The 20773-nt window shown below is 40.5% G+C and overlaps 2 protein-coding genes across 5 annotated transcripts in view; one reads left to right on the plus strand and one right to left on the minus strand.

Moving 5' to 3' along the window:
* Nucleotides 1-12519, plus strand: part of SON (SON DNA and RNA binding protein) — a 38064-nt gene extending 25545 nt beyond the window's left edge. For 2 of the 4 annotated variants that reach the window (XM_085242181.1, XM_010723016.4), the window contains exons 9-12: nucleotides 5645-5792; nucleotides 9879-9947; nucleotides 10045-10160; nucleotides 10616-12519. In XM_085242181.1, coding sequence (XP_085098307.1) covers nucleotides 5645-5792; nucleotides 9879-9947; nucleotides 10045-10160; nucleotides 10616-10774 — 492 coding nt within the window. In that variant the 3' untranslated portion in view covers nucleotides 10775-12519. Of the gene's footprint in view, nucleotides 1-4847; nucleotides 4928-5644; nucleotides 5793-9878; nucleotides 9949-10044; nucleotides 10161-10242; nucleotides 10427-10615 lie in introns of those variants that run through there. The other 2 variants (XM_085242188.1, XR_014887842.1) reach the window with 2 other exon arrangements.
* Nucleotides 6845-20066, minus strand: DONSON (DNA replication fork stabilization factor DONSON). Its single transcript, XM_085242284.1, has 11 exons — nucleotides 19740-20066; nucleotides 19572-19649; nucleotides 18421-18624; nucleotides 17851-18029; nucleotides 17165-17343; nucleotides 16946-17069; nucleotides 16726-16830; nucleotides 16043-16241; nucleotides 15217-15432; nucleotides 14813-14950; nucleotides 6845-8770 (listed from the first exon to the last, which is right to left on the minus strand). Exons 1-10 carry the CDS (start codon nucleotides 19995-19997, stop codon nucleotides 14813-14815), a joined length of 1680 nt encoding a protein of 559 aa, XP_085098410.1. The 5' UTR covers nucleotides 19998-20066; the 3' UTR covers nucleotides 6845-8770.
* Between the last annotated feature and the right edge of the window lie 707 nt (nucleotides 20067-20773).

The raw sequence follows: 20773 nt of genomic DNA on the forward strand, positions 1-20773 counted from the left end.
CTGTCTTCCTAGTAGCTGTAAAAATATAGTGGTTTGCAGTAGTAGGCGTCCTCCCTAGCAAGCGTCGTGTGGTTTGTCAGAATGGAGGCTGCTACTGTAAACAAGAAGAGTTGTTGGATGAAGATGAGGAGGACACAGTCCTCTTTCCTGCTCGGCATTCCTCAGCTTGACTTCTGCTCTTTCTAGGTTCCATATTTGCACACACATTGCCATCATATCCATAAGATGACACGTAGTTAAAGCCATGCGCCCTTTACAAAATACCTCAGGCTAAAGAAGTCTATTAATGTTTCTAGGAATGGTGGGGCTAGTGAAAACCTTGACAAAACTTAGGTTTGATTAACTCAATGTGAAGTTATTTCCTTTGGCTATAGGGTGATTTTACAGAGAAAAAAAAAAAATGAATTAGGGATAATGAGTTGTGAATGCATGTTATCTTTCTCAGTGACGTGAATACAACCATGAAATGCAAAGTACAGGTTGTATTTCACTAGACACTTGAAATTGTGTAACTGACTTCCTATTTAAGTATGCAACGTAACACTTCAAGTTAGACTTCTGTTCACTGTCTTTTTTTTTTTTTTTTGTCCTAAGAAAATAATGCATTTTTAACATTAGAAAACAAAAGTATTTGTAAATTTCATCTACCGGTAGGGCTGTGAGATTTCTTCAGTTATGTGGCAAGTGTAAATTAATGCACGTTTCTGACAAGAATGTGGCTTACTGAAGGCATTTTGCTTAGGAGATAGCCATAAGCACTTGCTATGAGAGGACATGCACTGTTTAGAAGAGACAGAGCCCAAGCCAGCTAGGTGTTTGTGTATCAATATACATAGAAAATCTATCTGCATGTACAGACACTGTGCTTAATAGAGATAATGACTAAACAAGGTAGCTGTAACAAGACATAAGAGCTGTGTCAGGAGGGGAATAAAGTTGAAGTACTTAAGGAACTTCTTTGAAAAGTGCTTTTGTCACTTTGCATTTCCTGAGTTTTAGCATATTTCTTTTTCTAGTATTTTTATTGTTACTTCCTTTAAAAATGACGCTGGAGAGGTAATATGTACTCAAGCAAAAAAGTCTGCAAATTTCAGTTTTACCTCGACAAAATTTTGAGGGCTTTAGTTACTGAAATGGTTAATGTGACACATTTGAATGAGTGACACACCAATTAGAAGTAAGATTGGTTTGTTTAAGTTACGCACTAATTTGTGATGTTTATTCATGGAATTCTGAGCAGTATTTGTAAAGGAATAAATACATCGTTAGGTTTCTCGTATGATCAAACAGCTATGAACAGTATTATCTTTTTCTTCTGAAACGTGATTTCTGTTTCAGTTCATCATCATTGGTGTAATCAGTTCACAAATACAACTTGTTTTGGGGGTTGCTGTTTGTTTTTTAACTTTTTATTTTTATTTTTTACAAACACACAGTGCTAATGACAAATTAGTGGAAGTGGTCAGAATTTTTCCTGGCAAATTCTCTTGAGGACTGCTTATTCAGACTTTTCCAGAGTCATCCCTTGTTTCTGGATTTACCAGCTGAATTCTAATAGCCTAAATTTGCTCTCCAAAAGGAGGTTTTTATAACGTTTTACATGCACAGTGTAATGCTTGGGATTTGTTTCATTTGGTTGTGCTAAGGCATGCCACACAGCTTAATAGTGGCTGATAGAATGCTGTGTTTTGTGTCCCAAATTCTGAAAAGTCAAATCCTTTATTCCCTTCTTTCACAGTCTACTCACTGCAGGCAAATAAAACACGACCAATAGAGTTAAAACTAAATCTTGTTATTATCATTCACGAGGACTGGCATGTGTCTTGCCAAGCTCTCCTTCTAGCAAGGCAGTCTGTCAGAACGTTGATGTTCTTAGTGCCTTGCATGACACAATGAGATTTATTTAGAATTGAAGGCCAGATGGCAAGGCAGATCAACCATGTGTTGGTTACACTGGACTGGCTTCCTCTGCACTCAGTCAGAGAAAAATGTTTTTTCAGTCAACCGCAGATGGGTTTCTCTTTGTTGTATGCAGAAGCTGTGAAGAGGATTTCTAAGACTGATTGTGAGTGTAGTCTTTGCAAGCGTTTGTAGGAATTCTTCAAGAACATATCATAGAATCACAGAATGGCCTGGGTTAAAAAGACCACAATGATCATCTAGTTTAAACTCCCCTGCTGTGTGCAAGGTTGCCAACTACTAGACCAGGCTGCCCAGAGCCACATCTCCCTCTTGTGTCAGAGAAGGAATGTGGCTGCTGTTGAAAGTGTCACAGTGTCATGGAAACCTCAACTACATTGCAAGTTTCACCAAGTATACTTGTACTGCACTTGTAAGTCCTGTGGAGTCATTCTTAGAGTAATCTCACAGACATCTCATGAGCTACAGCTGAAACGGTCCATCTAAGAGCCTGTAAGGCTGTATTGTGCTTTGTTTAATAAAGAATTGTCAAAAGAGGGGAACCTGCCTTCTGACAGAGAGCTTGGGCTTTAGTGCCGTGTCAGCTTAGTGAGAAGGATATTTTCTTTTCAAGCAGCAGCAGTTGATAATGTTCATCAAGATCTCTCAGGTAATTATGGTTTCAAAATTTTGAGCATTGCAAGTGCTGTTTTGTAGATTATTCCATTCAGTGCTATATGTTATGTTTTTTTTCAAAGACAGTTGTTGCAGTCAAATAATAGTGACTGTCCAACTTGTAGTCTTCCATCAAAAAGCTGTAAAATCTTTTTTTTTTTTTTTTTTTTTTTTTTACTTTTAAAGGCCTTACATGGTAATTCGGACATTCGTGGTTTATTTTGCCAGTAATGTTGATTTCCCCCAGTATATTGCCCTAAGGTAGTTAAAAAAGAGGCAGTTTTCACTTACAAGTACTGAAAAAACTCTGAAATGGTCAGGTTTTACTGCTTAGCCTGCTTTTTAAAGAAAAGGTAGCGACACAAGAGTTTGGCTTATTAGTTGTCTCCATCTGCTGGCGGAATAGAAATGTGCTTTATTTGTCTGACTTCATGGAATTCAGAGATCAAAATACGAAAAAAATGACATCACATTTTCATGCTGCTTTACTAAAATTGGGATTAGAAAGATTATAGTTATTTTCTGAATGATTATTTCATTCTGACAACAGTAACCAAGTACTTAAAAACTTGGGGTTAGTCGTACCGAATGCTATTCAACTTCATCTCCTCCTTTTGGGATGGAGCTGCAGAGGTACCACACTATCAGGTATCTCTGTGGGACAAATCCTTTCAGTTTTAAAACCGGAAAGATCTTATTTCTCTACTTTTATTAACATTCTAGTATATTTACATTTTCAAATGCCATTACTCATATTCCATTAAACCATGGAGTGAGTAAGTATGTCTGTATTAAATTGCAAGAAAGAAAAGACGTACATGGAATATAATTGTACAGGTGGCATTAGAGATTCATATTTATTATTTAAAAGATAAATTTTTGAAGAATTACATTGTTTAGTTCAGCAACGCGATGCACAACTACAACTCTTCTGTAATGAAACAAAACTAAATCATTTCTAATTGTTGTTTCGGTTATGCTGTGCATGTTAAAGAATCAGCATATGTAAAAATGCCTACTTAAATTATCAGGTAGAAACACTAGGCCAGGTGTGGTTCTTTTTTTTTAAATTATTTTTTAATGAGCTGCATTTTAGAATTTAAAACACTGGTTATTTCCAGTATTTGGAATTTATTCGATCTCTGGTAATTCCTAACATAGGAGCTCGGGGATTTAATTTTTGACTCTGAAGAGCACTATGTTGTTTTCCTTTTTCTTTGTACACTACCTCCAACCCCCAAGTTAGTGCCTTCGAAGGTGTGCTGGGAAAGCCAGAGCAGCCTCATTGGGAAATTGCACTCTTTCACTTGTGAACTGAATACACACTGGTGGTAATGAAACAGATGTTCATGTTGTAAATTCTATTATTGCAAAGCAGGTACAAAAGAGGAATCGGAACCCAGGGTGACATTGACTGGGGTTTGTATCTCTCGGCATGGTTGCCCTTTTCTTATGAAAGGTTCCTGGAAAAGAGAGGGGAGGATGAAAATGGAAGTAAGTAAAAGCTATTCTAGGCGTATAGCTTGAGGCAGTCTGTATCAAAGGAACGATTGTCTCTGTGCACACACACTGCATGGTCTGCACCAGTCAAAAAAATAATTTCACGGGAGAGGTGAGCTTAACCTCTTTACTCTTCCACCAGAGCACCTTGATGTTAAACGCAGCATCCAGTTGCATGATCGATAGGATTTTACTTCACAATAGGTGAATATTTGGAGAAGTCTTACCACAATCTTCAGGAATTAGTCTTTTTTATTTTTTATTTTTTTAAACTTGCTACCACCATTGGATAGTGGGGATTTCACACATGCATCGTGAGTGTGTGTCAGTTGCAAATAATGGACAGTTAATCCCCTTTAAAATACATTATCCTTGGTCTCTGCAAAAGTAAGACTTCTGTTTTTGTTTACGTACAAATTGAAACCAAGGAACTCAATCAGTCTTTGTCCAAATCTTAGAAATTCTTACTTTTGCAAGCACAACTCAAAATTAAAGGGAAAAAAAAAAAAAAAAAGGTTCTATTAATCTGCTTTGAAAGTAAGTGAAAATTCTACAAAAATATTAGATGTTGTATCCTCTAACCTACTATGAGAAATACCTGATGGACTTATCAGTGCCAGTGTGTAAACTTGTATATTTTAAGCCAAGCAATTTTTTGCTGTGATGGAAATGATTGACTTACTTACTTGGGTCAGCGGGTGGGGCAGAAGAGAGATGATAGTTCACAGAATAACCTGTGAACTTTCACCCCTCTATATGGAAACTTGTTTCAGGGTCAAATCCTTGTAGCTGCCTTCTTGCCACGGTCAATGCCAGCCCTACTATTCACAACACTGCGGCCATCGAGGCCTAGGTACGTAAACATTTAAGGAGTTTTTAAAGTTCTTTACATCAAAACAGATTTTTAAAATTTCTGTTGATAAGCTTTCGACAGTTAACGACTATTGTATTAATTTTGATTTGAAAGAATGTGACGACTGCTGCTGCTAAACTGTGTGGCTAAGCGCCTTTTTGCCTTTAAAAAAAAGAGGAAAGAAAAACCTGTATCTGTGTCATGTGGATTTTCAGAGTAGAACTTGAATGTGCAACTTCTGTATAATAAAACGGGGATTTTTTTAATATTTAAAATACGTGTAAACACTATTTGTATGTCATTACTAAATGTGCTTGTATTTTGTTCAATAAATAGGTACACTTGGCACGACTGTTGCCAGTTAAACAGTTAAACACTGCCTCCATTCACAAGATGAGAAGAGATGCATTGGAACCAAAGTAGTGTGTTTAAAACTGAACGGTTATTGTTTTATTAAGTACATACGTCGGAAATGGGTCACTTGCCACTTTTGGATTGCGTTAGAATTTTCTTAAGTTGCTCTTTTTTGAAAATACTGATTTGTGTATTGTGTGTCTGCGTGAATTCTGGTTTATACAGCTGTATATAAAGCTAAGGTGTATTTTTCTGAATTGAGTCTGTGAAAGGTTGTTAGAAACATTTTTGGAAGCTCCCACTTGTTTTTTAAAAACCCAGTCCTAACTTTAGGATTTGTTTTACTTCTCTTTTTCTGGATAGGATCAGTTCTTAAGAGCAGCCCCTGTAACTGGAGGAATGGGAGCTCAGCTGATGAGAAAAATGGGTTGGAGAGAAGGAGAAGGGCTTGGAAAAAACAAAGAAGGCAGTGTCGAGCCAATTATGGTTGACTTTAAGACTGATCGAAAAGGTAAGCACTTCCTTAAGTGTTTTATGATAGTGTAAACTTATGCTTCTTTGGAAGGTAGGCAAAATAGCTTGAAGTATTAAGCTCCTAGGTGCAGCTTCCCTGCAAAAATGTACAGAATGATGACTAGTTTTCAAGGCCTGGATTACTTTTGTAGGTCCTGTCCTTATGCCGGTGAACTCTTCAAGAAGTTCATTAATTCCCCTTAACCTTTGCCTTCCACTTGAAAAAGTGCTTCTCTGTGGCTCTTAAACTGGAGGTACGCTTCAGTTGGAAATATAGAAAAGGCAAGGACAGGGACATGAATGGTTGAAAAGCTTCTGTGGTTGACCTAGAGAAAGTGGCTGAAGCAGAAATGGGGCAGGGTAGAAGGTGGAATGCTTGATTGTCTTTAAGCTGTGGTGACAGCTGAAGTCCTGACATGAAGAGAATGTCACACAGATTCTTAGCTCTTCCAAATGGGTTGTTTACTTTCTTAGCCATCTGATCTAACTGCTTTTCCATTTCCTAGTTTGATTGTGTTACAGCTACCTCTGCTCAACTGCAGTGATGTTTCCTTGCTTGCTTTCATTTATTATTTCTCCTCCTTTATAAAGTCCATGGCCACAGGTGGAAAATTGTTGCACTTGTCTCATCTGATAGAAGAGACTTGCAGGCAGCGAGCTGCTGCTTAAACTGGCAACGTGACTTAGACAGCTGGCCATCTTGCCAGCGTATTCCGTGTGACTTCTGTATTCAGAGGAGGCGTTTATGAAAAGCTTTTTATCCAAAATACCTACAGAAATTTTTAAAACTTCAAATAATATACGTGGAATTTATCGTTTAATTATTCAATTATGCAGGTTATCAAAGTAAACAAATGAACATTGACTGCAGAAATCATCCTTGTAGTTGATCTCCTCAATGTTAAAAATAGTGGAAACAAAAAATAAAAAATCTCAAACTGGAGATCTTTAACATATTACATGGATCACAACTAGTATTAAAGCATGAAATGCTTTGAATTATGGATTTGTGCCTATTTCAGTCAATGCTCGTAATTGAAGAAAACAAAGCATGAAAGTGCAAATGTCATGAAGTTTATTTATGGAGATGCTAGATCTCAGTACAGAGATAGCCATGCTCAGTTGATCAAACCAGTGGTTAAAATACAAAATAATTCAGCTTGAATATTAAGGTAGAACAGGAGAAATTTTCCTAAGTTAGGAAAATACCTATTGCTTTTCAAAGTCTTAAAACCTAGCAGTATACTATGATTTTATAAACAGAAGTGCAACAGTTTGAAAATGCAGGACACAATAATACGTACATTTCGGTTTAATGTGAACGATGTGCAGACTTGCTTTTCAGCTGTTTTTCTTTGCAACCTTTCCATTTAAAGGGGGAAAGGATACTCTGGTGACAGTGATTACCAAGAAAGTATTAGAAAAATCTTCTTTCTGTAACTGTTATTCAGTTGCTCTGGTCCTTGTAGGTGCTGTCTTGTGCTGGTAAGAGTTCTTTCAGTGTAGTTTTATGAATATCAGTCAGAGGAAAGAAATTGAGAACAGTCAATTTGAATATATATATTTTTAAGCAGTCTGCATAATGCAGCAGTGGATTTTTGTGATGAGGAGGGAAGAGTTAGCTGTTAATTATATTGCTTGCATTGTGTCACATCACAGGAGAAGGGCAGTATTGTTGCACAACCTGTGACTGTTTCATAAATTAAAACAATTTTTGTGCTACACAGCTTTGTTACAGCTCAAGTTTCTCATTTTAGAAAGTGTACAGCAGGTCTTCATGTGGTTTCAGGTAGAAATTTCTTTAATGCTTGTGGGATTTTCAATTGAAATTTCAAGGTGTGAAGCAGGATCAGATCTGCGTTGTGCTGGGCAGTCTGTAACAGAGAGCTTGGTGTCTGCTCAGTAACCCGGGGAAGCAGTGAGATGGAGCTAAAAGAGAGCAATTTCTGGCACGTGGTAGATTCACCTGTAAATACTGCTAACCCTTGTGATGGATGAGCTTTGCTTAATTTTTATCTGTTTAATACATGTATGTTTTTAATAGACAAAGTGTTTTGTTATTTTCACAAAAAAAATCTGAATGTGTTGTGTTGATACAGAATACTTATTAATGTTGGGCAAAGTATACATTGTAAGTGACAGCTTGCATTATGGAGAAGCAAGTGCTTCATGTGTAAAGGAGTAGCTGAACAGTGATTATAGATTTGAGACCATTAGGTGAAAAACTTCATACACAAATTTCATACAAAAACAAACAAACACAAAACTTCATACAAAAACTTGGTACACTTTCTACACGTAGAAAGTCAAACCTTCTTAAGTTCAGTGTGGAGGCTTAAAGACTCTTAAAGGCTTTGGAAGAAAGCACTTGGTATATGAATGCCACTGGAAGGTGGAAGTTTTTATACAAGAACTGTCAGTAAGTGACCAGTTTGTTTAAAAACAAAACGAAAAAAACAGCAAGCACACAACCAAAATCAAACCCCAACCAATCCGAAACACAAGTAGACAGAAACCTCCATGTTTTTAGAACTTATCCCCAAAATAAAATATTGTTTTTAGATATGGGAACAAGCAGTTTGTTGAGGAGCTATTCAGCGGGTTGTACTAAGACAGGAACCAAAAGGTCAGCCTGTGTCATGGCTTTTTATTAGACCTTGTTTTTTTGCACCCCAAGTCACATCTGTGATCCTCTGAGAGGCAGCATTGAAACAGAAGCCTTCTTGTGCTTTGCTGTAATCCAGTAAGTTGCTCTTGTCTCTGTTTAAAGGAGCTTGGTGCACCAGCTCTCAGCAAATATCAGAGCTAATTGGAGTCTGTTGCAGCCTTTCTGAGAATTCATCCTGAGCTGACAGGGGTGAGATGTGGAGAAGAGGATGGTGATGTGGAGGGAGGGAAAAGCAGTATTAATGCAGATGAATGAAGTAAGAGCTTTTTGTTTGGGGGAAACTTTTTGGATGTTTTTCATATCAGCTTCTGTAAGGAGGAGAAAAAAAAAAGAAAAGATTGTGAAAATATGTATAGGACTTAATGCCACCTGAGAAGTCACGCAAGAGCTGCATGAATATTGGGATGAGAATATGGTAAGGAGAGGAAGGTTTTCTTTTCAAGTAAAACCAATAAGCAAGCAAAAAAAAAAAAAAGCTGAAGGAACAGGAAGGAACTGGAAACAAGTGCAATATCTCCATGTCTTTATTCACCAAAGCAAGGAACAGAAGAGGTAAGGAACAAAGTAATACGGAAGGAATGAAGTCTTGAAGTTTTGAACCACCATTCACCACATATTTAGTTCAGTTACAGGTATTTAAGGTAAGGGCAAAGTGAATGGAAAGAAACCTGAGTCTCTTGGTAAGTATGGTGTAGTTATTGGTATTTGGTACATTTTTGATGGCTGTTATGCTTTATCCTTTGCTCTTGAGAGATTTCAAAAGCAAAAGTGTTTGGCTTCTGTGTTTCACAGTGGCTTCCACTGAAACTTGTTACTTGTTGCTCCTGCTGGGCCCAGTTGCGTGTTTATCTGGTACTTCATATTCCAGTGTGACTGAAATCAGTGTAATTAGGCTGTGAACTTGGACATGAAATATATACCCTTAATAAAGAAAGCACAGTAAGTGTTAGCACTGTTTCATGTGATAAAAGGATGTGCTAGATACACTCTATATAGTCAAACAGAAATACTTCACATGCCTAGTATGCTAAAGGCAAACTGTTAAGATATTGGATGGCTTTTGGGTTGCACAGCACATGTTAATAGTGAACAAGATGATGTCTTTAAGTTTATCTCTTGTTCAGTATTTCTCCAAAGATGATGCAGAAAACCAGATGTTTCCTGAGTTGCATAAGTCTGCCTAAAGTCTTTTACTAGCTGGTGGTGAAGAATGTTCCTGGAACGCTCATAAGAATGTGTGTAGCATTGAGGGGGGAAAAAAAATGCTGGATGAAAGGGAAGTTTGAAAGACTTCTGAAAAAGCATTTGAATGATGTCACCATATTTTGTCTCCACTGATGCATGTCATGCTTTATGATTTCTGAATTTTCATAAGTAAGGTGAGACTCACATCTACAAACTTCATGTTCTGTCTAGGGCTTGTTGCTGTGGGAGAGAAGGCACAAAAGAGATCTGGACATTACGTTGTGATGAAGGATCTTTCAGGTGAGATTTTGATCATCTTCAGAAAAGCTCAAAAGGTTCATTGAAAATGATTGCTCTAATAGCAGCACTGAAATTTCAAATGCATTTTGTCTTTAAGGCAAACATCCAGTTTCTGCATTGATGGAGATCTGTAACAAAAGAAGATGGTCACCACCTGAGTTTGTGTTGGTGGATGATAGTGGGCCTGATCATCGCAAACACTTCATCTTTAAGGTGAGCCTGAATTCTTTTGTTTACTGTTAGCTTGTCTATTAAAGTGTGATATTAAATTCATCTTTATATTTCTGTATTCCAGAGGTGGCTGGGGTGTGCTGGGCAGTGTCTCAGTGCTAAAGTATCAGAGCCCTGTTTCTGTGAAAGCCATATCAGGTCTCTCCAGCGCATTAATCTGCAAATCCATCAAGGAACTGTGATACCATTCCACGGCTTACTAAAATGATTAACTTGTGTGGAATCATATTCTTGCTTCTTGTTTGCAGGTGTGGTGCAAATACAATTGTAAAGATAGTAAGCAAGGCTCTGTCGTTTTTTACTTTTAGGTATCTTAGAATGTGATCTGTTTTTTCTGTTGTGATATCTTGTGTTAATGATTTCCATCTGGAGGTGATTCTTACAGGCTAGACGTGAGGCACTTCCTAACATGTCCTTTTTCCATCCGTCTCAAACAGGTGAGAGTCAATGGAAATGAATACAGGCCCACTTTTGCCAGCCTTAATAAGAAGCATGCTAAAGCCACAGCAGCAACTGCGGCTCTCCAAGCGATGGGACTTGTACCAAAGGAAAGCATGGTCAATACCACCATGTTTAGGAGTGCCTCACACCGCTAGATATTGTTTTTTATATTGACATTATTTCAGATAATTTTACTCTGCACAAAAATGGTATTTGCCCTTTCATGTTGTAAATACATTGGCAATTCCCACATTGTAAAAACTGTACAGACACCTTCAGGTTTTTCTTTTGTACCATCAAAATGTATTTAAATCATACTTAGTTTTTGGTATGTTTATATTGTTTACATTAGTGATGTAATTATTTCTTAAATGACTAAATCAGACGACAGACTCTGGAGGCATCAGTAATCTAAACCCTTGTTTTAAAACTCATGCGACTTCTCCTCAATATGGAATGTTAACACTTTCATACTGTTTTGTACTATGCTGCAGTTTTCCCTGGTCTCGGTAAAGCTACTCTTGCACTTTTGCCTACAGCTGGTAAAAGACCACGCAGCTTACCTTAGTCTAGTCGAGGCTGGCGTGTACTGCTGGGCAGATACCGGGCCAGTACTGTGACCCCTGGGAGAGAGCGAGCCGTGGTAGCAGCCCTGTTGTACAGTGCTAACGCCGCCGCTTCTCTTGGAGTTTTGTTTGGGGTTTAACTCGGTGGTGCACCACAGCTGGCCGTGCAGCTCATACTCTAGGACGTACGCGATGAGGCAAAAGTCTTGCTTTAAAAGGGACGGCAGAAAGTCCAGCAGTGAAACCAGCGAGACTTTGAGATGTAAAAGTGACTCTCCCTGCATGTTCTGAGAAGGGAGATGATGGAGTTGTCTATTCCAAACAAATTAACACACTGCCTGATGTTGATTGTATGGATTTGTGGTTAATGTGAATTTTAAAGTCTAACAAATCTACAACTGGATTGGGGGGAGGGAGGGAATAGAATGATGCTTAAATTGTTGTACCCAACTTGGTCAATAAAGCAGCACAAGTTCATAATCTTAATCAGTGGTCAGTAAGCAGTAATTAAAACCTATGCCAAAAGAGTGAAGAAGCGCACAGTGCAAATGTATCGCTTAACAAGAGTAGCAACAGCCGTTAGAGCTGCGGAATCTGTTCTAGGCAACTTCACTTGCTTTGGACTATTACTAAACGAACTCCTTGAGCTTGCATTTTCTGTAATGGTACTCTGCCCTCAAGGAGACAATCTGATCCAGAGTTATGGCAGTTTGATAAGGGAAAGGACATAGGAAGCTTTTTATTTTTTAATTTTTCCTCTTAATTTAAGAAGTGTTAGTACTTTAGCTATGTGCACTTTGAATTGGAAAGGGCATTGTACACCTTTTGCCAGATTTGTCTGTGTTTTGAGCAGACTGCCAGGATTGCAGCAGTACTTTATTACTGTAGTAGTTCAGGTGCTTATTTCCGAAAAGTCTTTGAGGATTTTTTTGTATTACATCAACTGACCAGAGCTTCATCGGGAACAGGAACAAATTACAATTTGTATGCAGTAGGATTGTGCTCAGGCCTAAAGTGAATGACCTTTGCAATGGCAGTAGGATCTTGGAGGTGATGAATTAATAGTAGCTCTTCTTCCGCTGAGTAAATTATTTGTGTGTGCTCTCTCTCAGCTGTTACTGAACAAGGTATCTTCCTTTGCCCTCAGTGGACAAGTACCAGCGTCTCATTTTGCATACAGCAGAGAAATGGTACTGTGTTCTCCACCACACACCCAAGAAATAAAGCCGTTTATTAGTCTGTCAAAGCACTCTAGAAATGACAAAGGTTTTTTTTCTTTTTTTTTTTGTGGACGTAGTTGTCTCTAATTAAAGTTTTCTCCCTTTGGCTTCTCACCTTCAGTCTCTGTGTAAAATTGTTTGAAGATCTCCTCGCCTCATTTTCTGACCAAGTTGTAAGGTGTGTGTTTGAAAAACAAAGCTAAGCAGATGATACAGCGATGGAAAGACTGACTGTGGGAGAACTGGGGATTGTATCCATTTTAGGCAAGTCCAGCTTTCTGATGTCTGACTCAAAACTGTTAACTCAGGATGTGAGAGGCAGCTCCTATTCAGGCTTCTGTTCAAATGTCTGCTGATACAGCTAAAACATCAGCAGTGTTGCTCGTGCTGTTCCGTCCGTGGTGTCCATATAAGCACAGGTTTCGGATCTGTTATCAAATCTGGAACATAATCTGTTGTACTTTGTTAATTTTGTTCTTTCGGGGTTTATATTCTCCATGTATATTGGAAAGATATGTTTTGAGGAACAGATGGATTCAGTTCTGTAGAAGACTCCATTTCAAAAGTAACTGTTCAGGCAAATTCTGGATTTCACGCCTTAAAAGACGTGGTACTGTATGTAGATCTAACCTTGGATTTTCAATACTTAAAATATTAATATCTGTAATACTTCAATTATGACACTTACTTGACTTTGGGGTTTCTGTTTTAGTTTCATTCCTGTTGTTTAGAATGATAAATGAATTTAGTGCGGAGATGTCCTTCTGTTCAGTTTGTAAATTTGGTTGGAGTGTCCTTTGCATGCAGGAATAGACAAGTAGTCCTATTAAAAAGAGTAACTAGGAAACACTCTCTTGGGACCTGTTTATTTATGGGGCACTTCAGCTGTCTCAAAAGTGAATGGACTCCTGGAACTCAAAGCATCTCTGTGCCTGCTGGATTTTTGTTGTTGCAGGATTGTTTTCCTAGAAGTGCTCTCGCTGATAGTGCTTCTGACTTCCCTGTGGTGAGGAGCATTCTGAAACAGGTGCCTGAGAATGCAGAGCCAGCAGCCACCAGAACAAGTTCCAGACAGTCAACTAAGTGGCAGTTTTAAAATAAAGGGCTGAAGAAACAGCAAAGTCAAGTATAATAACTAACTGCCAGGCTTGGCAGAATTAGTGCTGGTTTCTCTCCAGTTGTCTGACATCCTAGATCTAAAGATGCCCTTTTTTACTGTAAGGTAGGGACTTGAATTGAGGTGTATCTAGGTTTTCCAGATGCCCTGGTCTTCTGTGTACTATGACCCTGCCAGTGTCACGGTAGTTACTGTGCAGTACAACTATAAACCTACACCATACTCGTGTAACTGCCTCAGTCTGCAGTGATTTGCTTAGAGAGCTGGGTTATTAGGTCCATAGGTGTCATCAAGCAGACTATCACTGCTTCAGAACGATGACAGGTGAACAGGACACCACTGTAGTGAAAATTAAAGGTGTGACTACAAGCATTATTCTTTTCTGTGCAAAATGCCAGAATTACAAATCTTGCTAGAGTGCATAAGCATGACAGTATTCTACTTACTGCTCTTCAGATTTACTATTTTTTGCTGCAGGAAGAGGCTTACATGATAGCTTGTGATAAGTGACATTATACATATCTCCAAAGCAACAGTAGTGTAACAGATCACATTAAACCTGAATATAGGCTCTTGCTATGAACAGAGCAGCATTATCTTGCTGTCTTCCATTTTCTCTGCTTCCATCAGGTGTCGTAACCCTATTGTGTTGCTCTAACTTGTTCTGGTGCACATCACATTGTATGAACTGCCTGTTAAAAATCTTATTTTAAAGTAAGTAAATGAAGATGGCAGCATTGGAGGATTATGTCAGTAGTTCTGGGGATCCCAACCTTTTAATCTGATTCAGATGCAATTGGAACTGTTTGTATTCATCTGATTTCTGGTTTTTTGCACCTCAACCAAGAGGTGTAACATGCTGAGATTTAGAGGCCAAGCTTCTAGCTCAGTGCTGTAAGCAGGGCTCAGATGTGATAGGAGAACTCCACCCCTCAGAAGTGGCTACACACTACTGCACTGAGCAGTAGCAGCAATTCTGTGTTTCAGAATAGAATATACACAGATGAAAAATACAGGCCTTCCACCCTGAATTCAGATCAAAAGCAAGTAATTTTATAAAATTTTATTTTAAAAAATGCTTTCTAAAATACAAAAGGAGATGTCCAGGGCCTTTTCCTCAATTTCCTCTTGAAGCCCTTTGAGGTGTTTTATTGCTGTGATGTGCAAGAGTTGGCTGTGATGTTTGACTAAGTTACATCCCTCCTGTACAGCGTAGGTGCTGCCCTGCAGGCAGCACAGCAACTTCATACTGGAGAGCTTTGTGCTCCACCAACTCCAAACAGCACGTACCTAAGACTTCCAGGCATATGCAGAGTCCTTCATTTCCAGAAACCGGAGGGAAGATTTTCCCAGTGTTGGCACCTGACTCAGTTGATCTAAAGTTTTAGAATGCAGCCCGCACTTCAGCAGGTCTTTACTTACGGTTTCCTGAAGAAGAGAAACACATAATACTCAATTCTGTCTGAAATAGCTCTAGTTTTCAGTGTTCACTTACGTATCTTTGGCGAGCTTCCAAAAAGCTAGTTTTTCTGATGAGCCCATTGCTGAGGGAACAATGAGCCACAGTGACTGCCATGTGGCAATCACAATGGGGTATAAACCCAAGTATGAAGTAGCTTATCACTCAGCACCCAATGGTTTGTAATAAAGATACCGTTGCTAACAGGAAAGCCTGTCTTTTCTAGTTTACTTACCTTCTTTAAGGTAGGGCTCGCATTATCGAGATTAGCGTTAAACACAGCTGTTGGCTCGTGCGTATACAGCACTGCAGAAAATGCTCCCTGCTGTGCAGACTGCAGCAGCATGGTCAGCAAGTGGAGAGAATGAGGCAGGACTGGGCCTACGATCTCCAAACTGAAGATATCTTCGTATGCCAGGCGGACCCTGGCTTTTGCATTCATACTACGAGCCTGAAACCAACAGCACACGGGATTACATTTTGAAACCAAATCAAGATTGTTGTGCATACACCTTCATACTGCAGTGCCACAATCCCATGAAAAGCTCAAAATAATTTAAAATATTGCCAACTTCAGTACGCACGAGTATTACGTTTTTAGCATCTCTAACAACTCCTAAAACTATGATACACGGGAGTATTTTTATAGTATTAAGAAAATCATCTGCAGAAGAACTTTGATGCATGCCACATGAGCAGCTTCTCCAGTGGCAGAGGACATTTAGTGCCCACCATCTCCCACAGTTACAGGTCAGAGGCTCTCATTGCCTGTTGAAATATTATCTCAGTAGACCCTGTTTGATCCCAGTAGCATTCAAAGGTGAACCTTCTAAGGACCTTTTTACTACCTGAGAACTATCTACTTAACAGCTATTAGGATAGGTAGAAATAGTGGGATTTCAGTTAAGCAGCACAGGTTACATGGGTAAAGATGACTTTGGAGGAAGTCCATATTGCAGTCAAAATGCCAACTCAGGCTCTAGCATCAAAAATCACTGCTGTACCAGAAGAAGGTACAGCTTTCCTTTTATTACAGGAAAAGAGATTGCTGCATTACTTACTTTGAGCGTTTGCATTGTTCCACCTCGGAAAGCAACAGGAGACAATAGAGTTGGAGGAAGCCCTGCCTGTGGACCTGCAACAGCCACCAGGCTCTTACAGTTTATCAGGAAGTTCAATAAAGTGAATGTGTTTGTTCCTTTCACCACCACGAGGGATTCAGGTCTGTGATCCACCTGCACTTCATGCTTCTCTTTACGACTGAATTGACCAGAATCAAGGGAAAAACTTAAGCACAGCAACTCCAGAAGAAACCCCACTGCCCCTCTATAGTCGACCAATTATTAACACAAATAATTTCTCCAGAAAAAAGAAGCCTTGAGCTCAGATTCCTTACATCAATTATTTGGCAGCATCTTACACCTGACTGATTTCATTATTAAAGCTGTGAGAGAAGGAATGTTTTCCAGGTCCAATGTCTCACAGCTAGCATGTAGCAGTTATTAAAACAAAGTTTGCAACTCCTACTTTTACTATGAATCTTGCATCAAAACATAAATACATTAGCAGTTCAGTTTAGAGAAGGAGTCTGCTTTTGAAGGGATTCCCCTGATTCCCCCACTTATGATGCACTGGTGCAGGGTAAGTCTCAGAAGTTGGAAGGACATTCTTCTTGGATTCATCAAAAGGCAACAGCTGCAGGGCTTTCCACTGCAGTAAGTGGTGAGATGAAAAGAAAGGATACAGTTGAATAGAAATAGCATCTGGTTTTTTAACCTTGTCTTGGACTCCCATCTCCTCAAGCCAAGAGAAACCATCATCATCATCATCATCACTTGGAGCAGCTTCCCTGAGAAACACAGAATCGCTTTTAGGAGGATAAAACTTTCTAAGAACTTTTCACATGGAATGTGCAGGAGACCAGAAATGCCTCAGAACTACAGCATTTTAGATTTATGACATACTCGCCATTCTCAGAGCTTCTGCCTACTTCAAGGCCTTGAGCAATTTCTGTTTCCAAATTCCCTTCAGAGTTTTTCTGTTTTCTGCTTCTACTTTCTTCTACCAAAGGTAAAGAAAACTCTATGCCTTCAACAGAAGAGGAAAGAAAGCAATGAGTGATTTTGGAATGCACAGCAAATGCAATGCATCGGTTATTAAAAGTCGGAGTGTTTTCATCTCACCTTCATTTCTCATGGCTTCCCTTAAACCTCTGGTGGTGGGAGAAATGACTGCTGTGATAACATCACTTCCCGCCAGACCAGCTGCACGGAACAGGACAGTAAACTGGTAAGTGCACACATAGAAGTAGGGGCACAGCTTGGCTTTGAGCAGATTGTATAGAGAAGTAAAGCTGACAGACCTGCAAACGAGGGGAAAAAAAAAAAAAAAATAATTTGTAAGTGAAATTCTTTGCTGCTGATGGATCAAGCTGGATTTGGCTAGGTGTTATTGATGTGTGCTCTGGCCAGGCTTGAGACCACAATGAGCGACTAGTCTGATTTTCATATGCACTCAGCATCCAGGAAGTTGCTCTGAACTCCTCTGAAGCACAGCCTATTTGCAAGTACTATGCTTCTCTTGCATACTTGCCATCCAACGTGCAGTTTGATGTGGAGCATCAAAGGCAACCTACTAACAGGATTCACAGAATTCTATCAACAACTGCGGTCAGAGGAGGACATTAAACACACAAAGGTAGCTTTGGTCTTACAGGCAATCCTTAACCCAATCCTCAAAGTAAGTGCAGACCAGCTAAAATAATTAAACAACCAATCAATCAAACGTATTCTCATAAAAACAGAAGGAACTTATGCTGATTTAAATCCTAGGATCTTGATCTTACTACCTACACTGAAGTTCCACTTACCAGTCACTCATCAGCGCTTGTTGCAAGGCCTCATCCTGTGCCCATGGACAGGCCTTTCCTGCTATCTTTCTGTCTGCTCCAATACGAGGAAACAGCTGCAGCCACGACAGCGATGGGTGAAGCCAGTAAACAAGGCTCTGCTGAAAGGCACAACGCAGTTCTGTGGACAGTTTTGGTTCCTAGATTATAAAACGTATTTTAGGACAACAGAAATACTTTAATTAAGGCAGCACTGCAACTGATGAATTAAATATATATTGCATTAGATGCTAAAAAATAATATCACAGGTTTGTGATTAAGCCAGACTGAAAATGGGCAGTGATTGAAAACTGCTCGCAGTTGAAACTAACAACCCACTCAGTCACCAGTTTGCCACAGATTATATTTTGGAGTACACAGTGGATGGAATTAAATAGCTGTCTACATGAGCCTCATTCTCTCTACAAGTAAGACCAGAACAACCAGAACAAAACACAAGCAAATCTTCACTGCAAGTACATTTAAGGAGAAGTGCAAAGGTTCCCCCTTCTAAAGCAGCAGCTTCCAGCTCCCTTCTGAAGTTTCATTACCTGTACACTCCGTGGCAAGTTTATTTCTGCCGCTCTGCAATGCTGAGCAAATCCCTGAGCTTCCTCCTGTGCTTTTAAATGCTCTGCCCAAGTAAAAGGTTGAGAAGACATAAACAGAAGTCGTGTTTTGATGCTCCAGTCTGCAGGAAACTCGTGTCTTGGTGAGGTGCGGACATCAGGGGTAGGAACAGGTAAATGAAGGTCCTTTAAAAGTGGAAACAGCATCAGTTAATCCACAGTCAATTAATAAAACCAAACAACCAATGATGTAGCTACCTATGCACATTTTCACATGGTCAGGCTTCCTCCCATACTGGCTCAATACACCCCTCCTGGCAGGCAGAGCAGATCCTGGACAGGACAGTGGCTGTTACAGGGAACTAGTGGAGCTCCACAGCCTTCACAAGGAGAAGACGAACCTGCTGTTTCCTGTAAGTTTCTGTCCAACTCACTTTAACGGTACAGTACAAGTCCCTTCCTGCTTTGCTTTAATTTTAGGGAACTACTTGCACTAAATTAGGAGCACATACTTAGGCTTCCCAAAGGATAACAAAAAAAGTTATTTTTTTTTGTTTGGTCTGAGAAGTTTTTCTGTTCTCAGTTACTCTGAGCTTAAGTTTCTGAACCTATAAAAGCCTCTGACACCATCAGCATGAAGCTGCCAAGGACTGTTACCTCTCTTTCCTATTTAGGCAGTTTAGGGAATTTTCTTGAATGCTGACATTTCAGTACATCTAAAGATGTACCACCAAATGCTAAGAATATAAAATCATAGAATATTTTGAGTTGATCTTTAAGGGTCCTTTAAAGGCTACCCGGTCCAACTCTTCTGTCATGAGCAGGGACACCCACAGCTCCATCAGGTGCTCAGAGCCCCATCCAGCCTGACCTTCAGTGTCTCCAGGGATGGGGCATCCACCAATTCTCTAGGCAACCTGTGACAGTTCCTCACCACCTTTACTATAAAAGACTTTCTCCTTACATCCAGTCCAAATGTCCCCTTTTTAAGTTTGAGGCCATCTCCCCGTGCCCTATCCCATCGGACCCCACTGAAGAGCCAGACCCTTTCTTAAAGCAGTTAACCAGCTCGGGCTTTTCCCGAGGTCAATGCAGCAAGAGACGTTTCAGAATCGTTATGCGAGGCCCCGTACCTCGGGCAGCGCCAGGACGTCGGTTCCCTCTGAGAGCCCCACGTTCCGGGCCGGCTTATCTTCTGCACACTCTAAAAACTGAAGGAAAAAAGCGTGAGGTTACAACGTTTAAAAAAGGCTTTTGCAGAGAAATCTCACGAGCCCTTTCCACTCAGAGCGGCTCTCTACCTGCCAGAAGGGCGCAGTGGAGGCGGGCCCCCCCGCCGGCTGTCCCGGTTCCTCCTGCTGCCGCCGGACCGGCTGCCGCGGTGCGTTGTCCAGGCTGGAGAAGGGGTTACGGCGGACGGGTGCCGAGGGGGCCCTCGGGGCCGAGCCGCAGGGTTGGGGAGCGACGGGCTCGCTCCTCCGCGGCCGCTTGCGCTTCAGCCGCAGCGTGGCCGGCGGCTTCTTGAAGCCCGGCGAGTAGCCGGGCACGGCGGCCGCCATGGCTGGGAGCGGAGCTGCAGGGCGGGAGCCGCCGTCCCCGCTTGGCGCCAACAGGGCCGGGCCCCGCCCCTGGGCGGCGCTGAGGTGTGGTGGCGGCCGCCATTTCCTCCGGCCCCTGGGGGGCGCGCGGCATCAGGGAGAGCCGGGCTGGAGCCTCACCGAGCAAAGCATCCTCGACAAAGCTAGGATAGCCAGGCTAGTCCAGCTTGGGCCGAGCTCAGTTCTGCTGGCACTGCTCTCATCCCGATATGCTGCAAGGCCTCAGGCTGCATTGTGCTATCGGCTAGGCACCCACCTAGCACTGAGGTGTGTACCCTTCTTGGGTTATTTTATAGCTCCAGGAACTGCACCACTTTGCTGTCAACTCAAAATTGCTTACATCTGTAAATGGAGGTTTGAAAGAAGGAGTTGCTTAGGGGTCCCTTATGAACCCTTTTCATAGAATCATAGAATCACAAGGTTGGAAAGAACCTACAAGATCATCTAGTCCAACCATCCTGCCATTACCCTTGCTACACAAGCCACTAAACCACTTTGTTCAAGTACATCTAAATCTACAGCTAGCATTATTAAAGAACATTAGAAAAAGCTGAGATACCTCAGCCAACTGCAAGCAGCACTACATAGCTCAATGCCTTAAATGAACGGACATTTATTCCAGGATCCAGTCCAGCTGGAAGCCTAAACACAGGCAACTTCAGCTATGGCTAGCACATCTGAAACAAGAGTGATCTTAAATAAAAACAAGGAGGAAGCAACGTGCTTTGAGAAAAACA

The sequence above is a fragment of the Meleagris gallopavo genome, chromosome 1, assembly GCF_905368555.1.
Source record: "Meleagris gallopavo chromosome 1, MGAL_WU_HG_1.1, whole genome shotgun sequence".
In the NCBI taxonomy this organism is placed as follows: domain Eukaryota; kingdom Metazoa; phylum Chordata; class Aves; order Galliformes; family Phasianidae; genus Meleagris; species Meleagris gallopavo.

What these genes read in the sequence shown, in the direction of transcription:
- DONSON (XM_085242284.1), bottom strand. Translation starts at nt 19,997, where the DNA reads ATGGCGGCCGCCGTGCCCGGCTACTCGCCGGGCTTCAAGAAGCCGCCG. An exon ending in ACTTGCCACGGAGTGTACAG is followed by an intron (nt 18,030 to 18,420) that starts GTAATGAAACTT and finishes TTTATAATCTAG; the next exon opens with GAACCAAAACTGTCCACAGA. An exon ending in CAAGCGCTGATGAGTGACTG is followed by an intron (nt 17,344 to 17,850) that starts GTAAGTGGAACT and finishes CCTCGTTTGCAG; the next exon opens with GTCTGTCAGCTTTACTTCTC.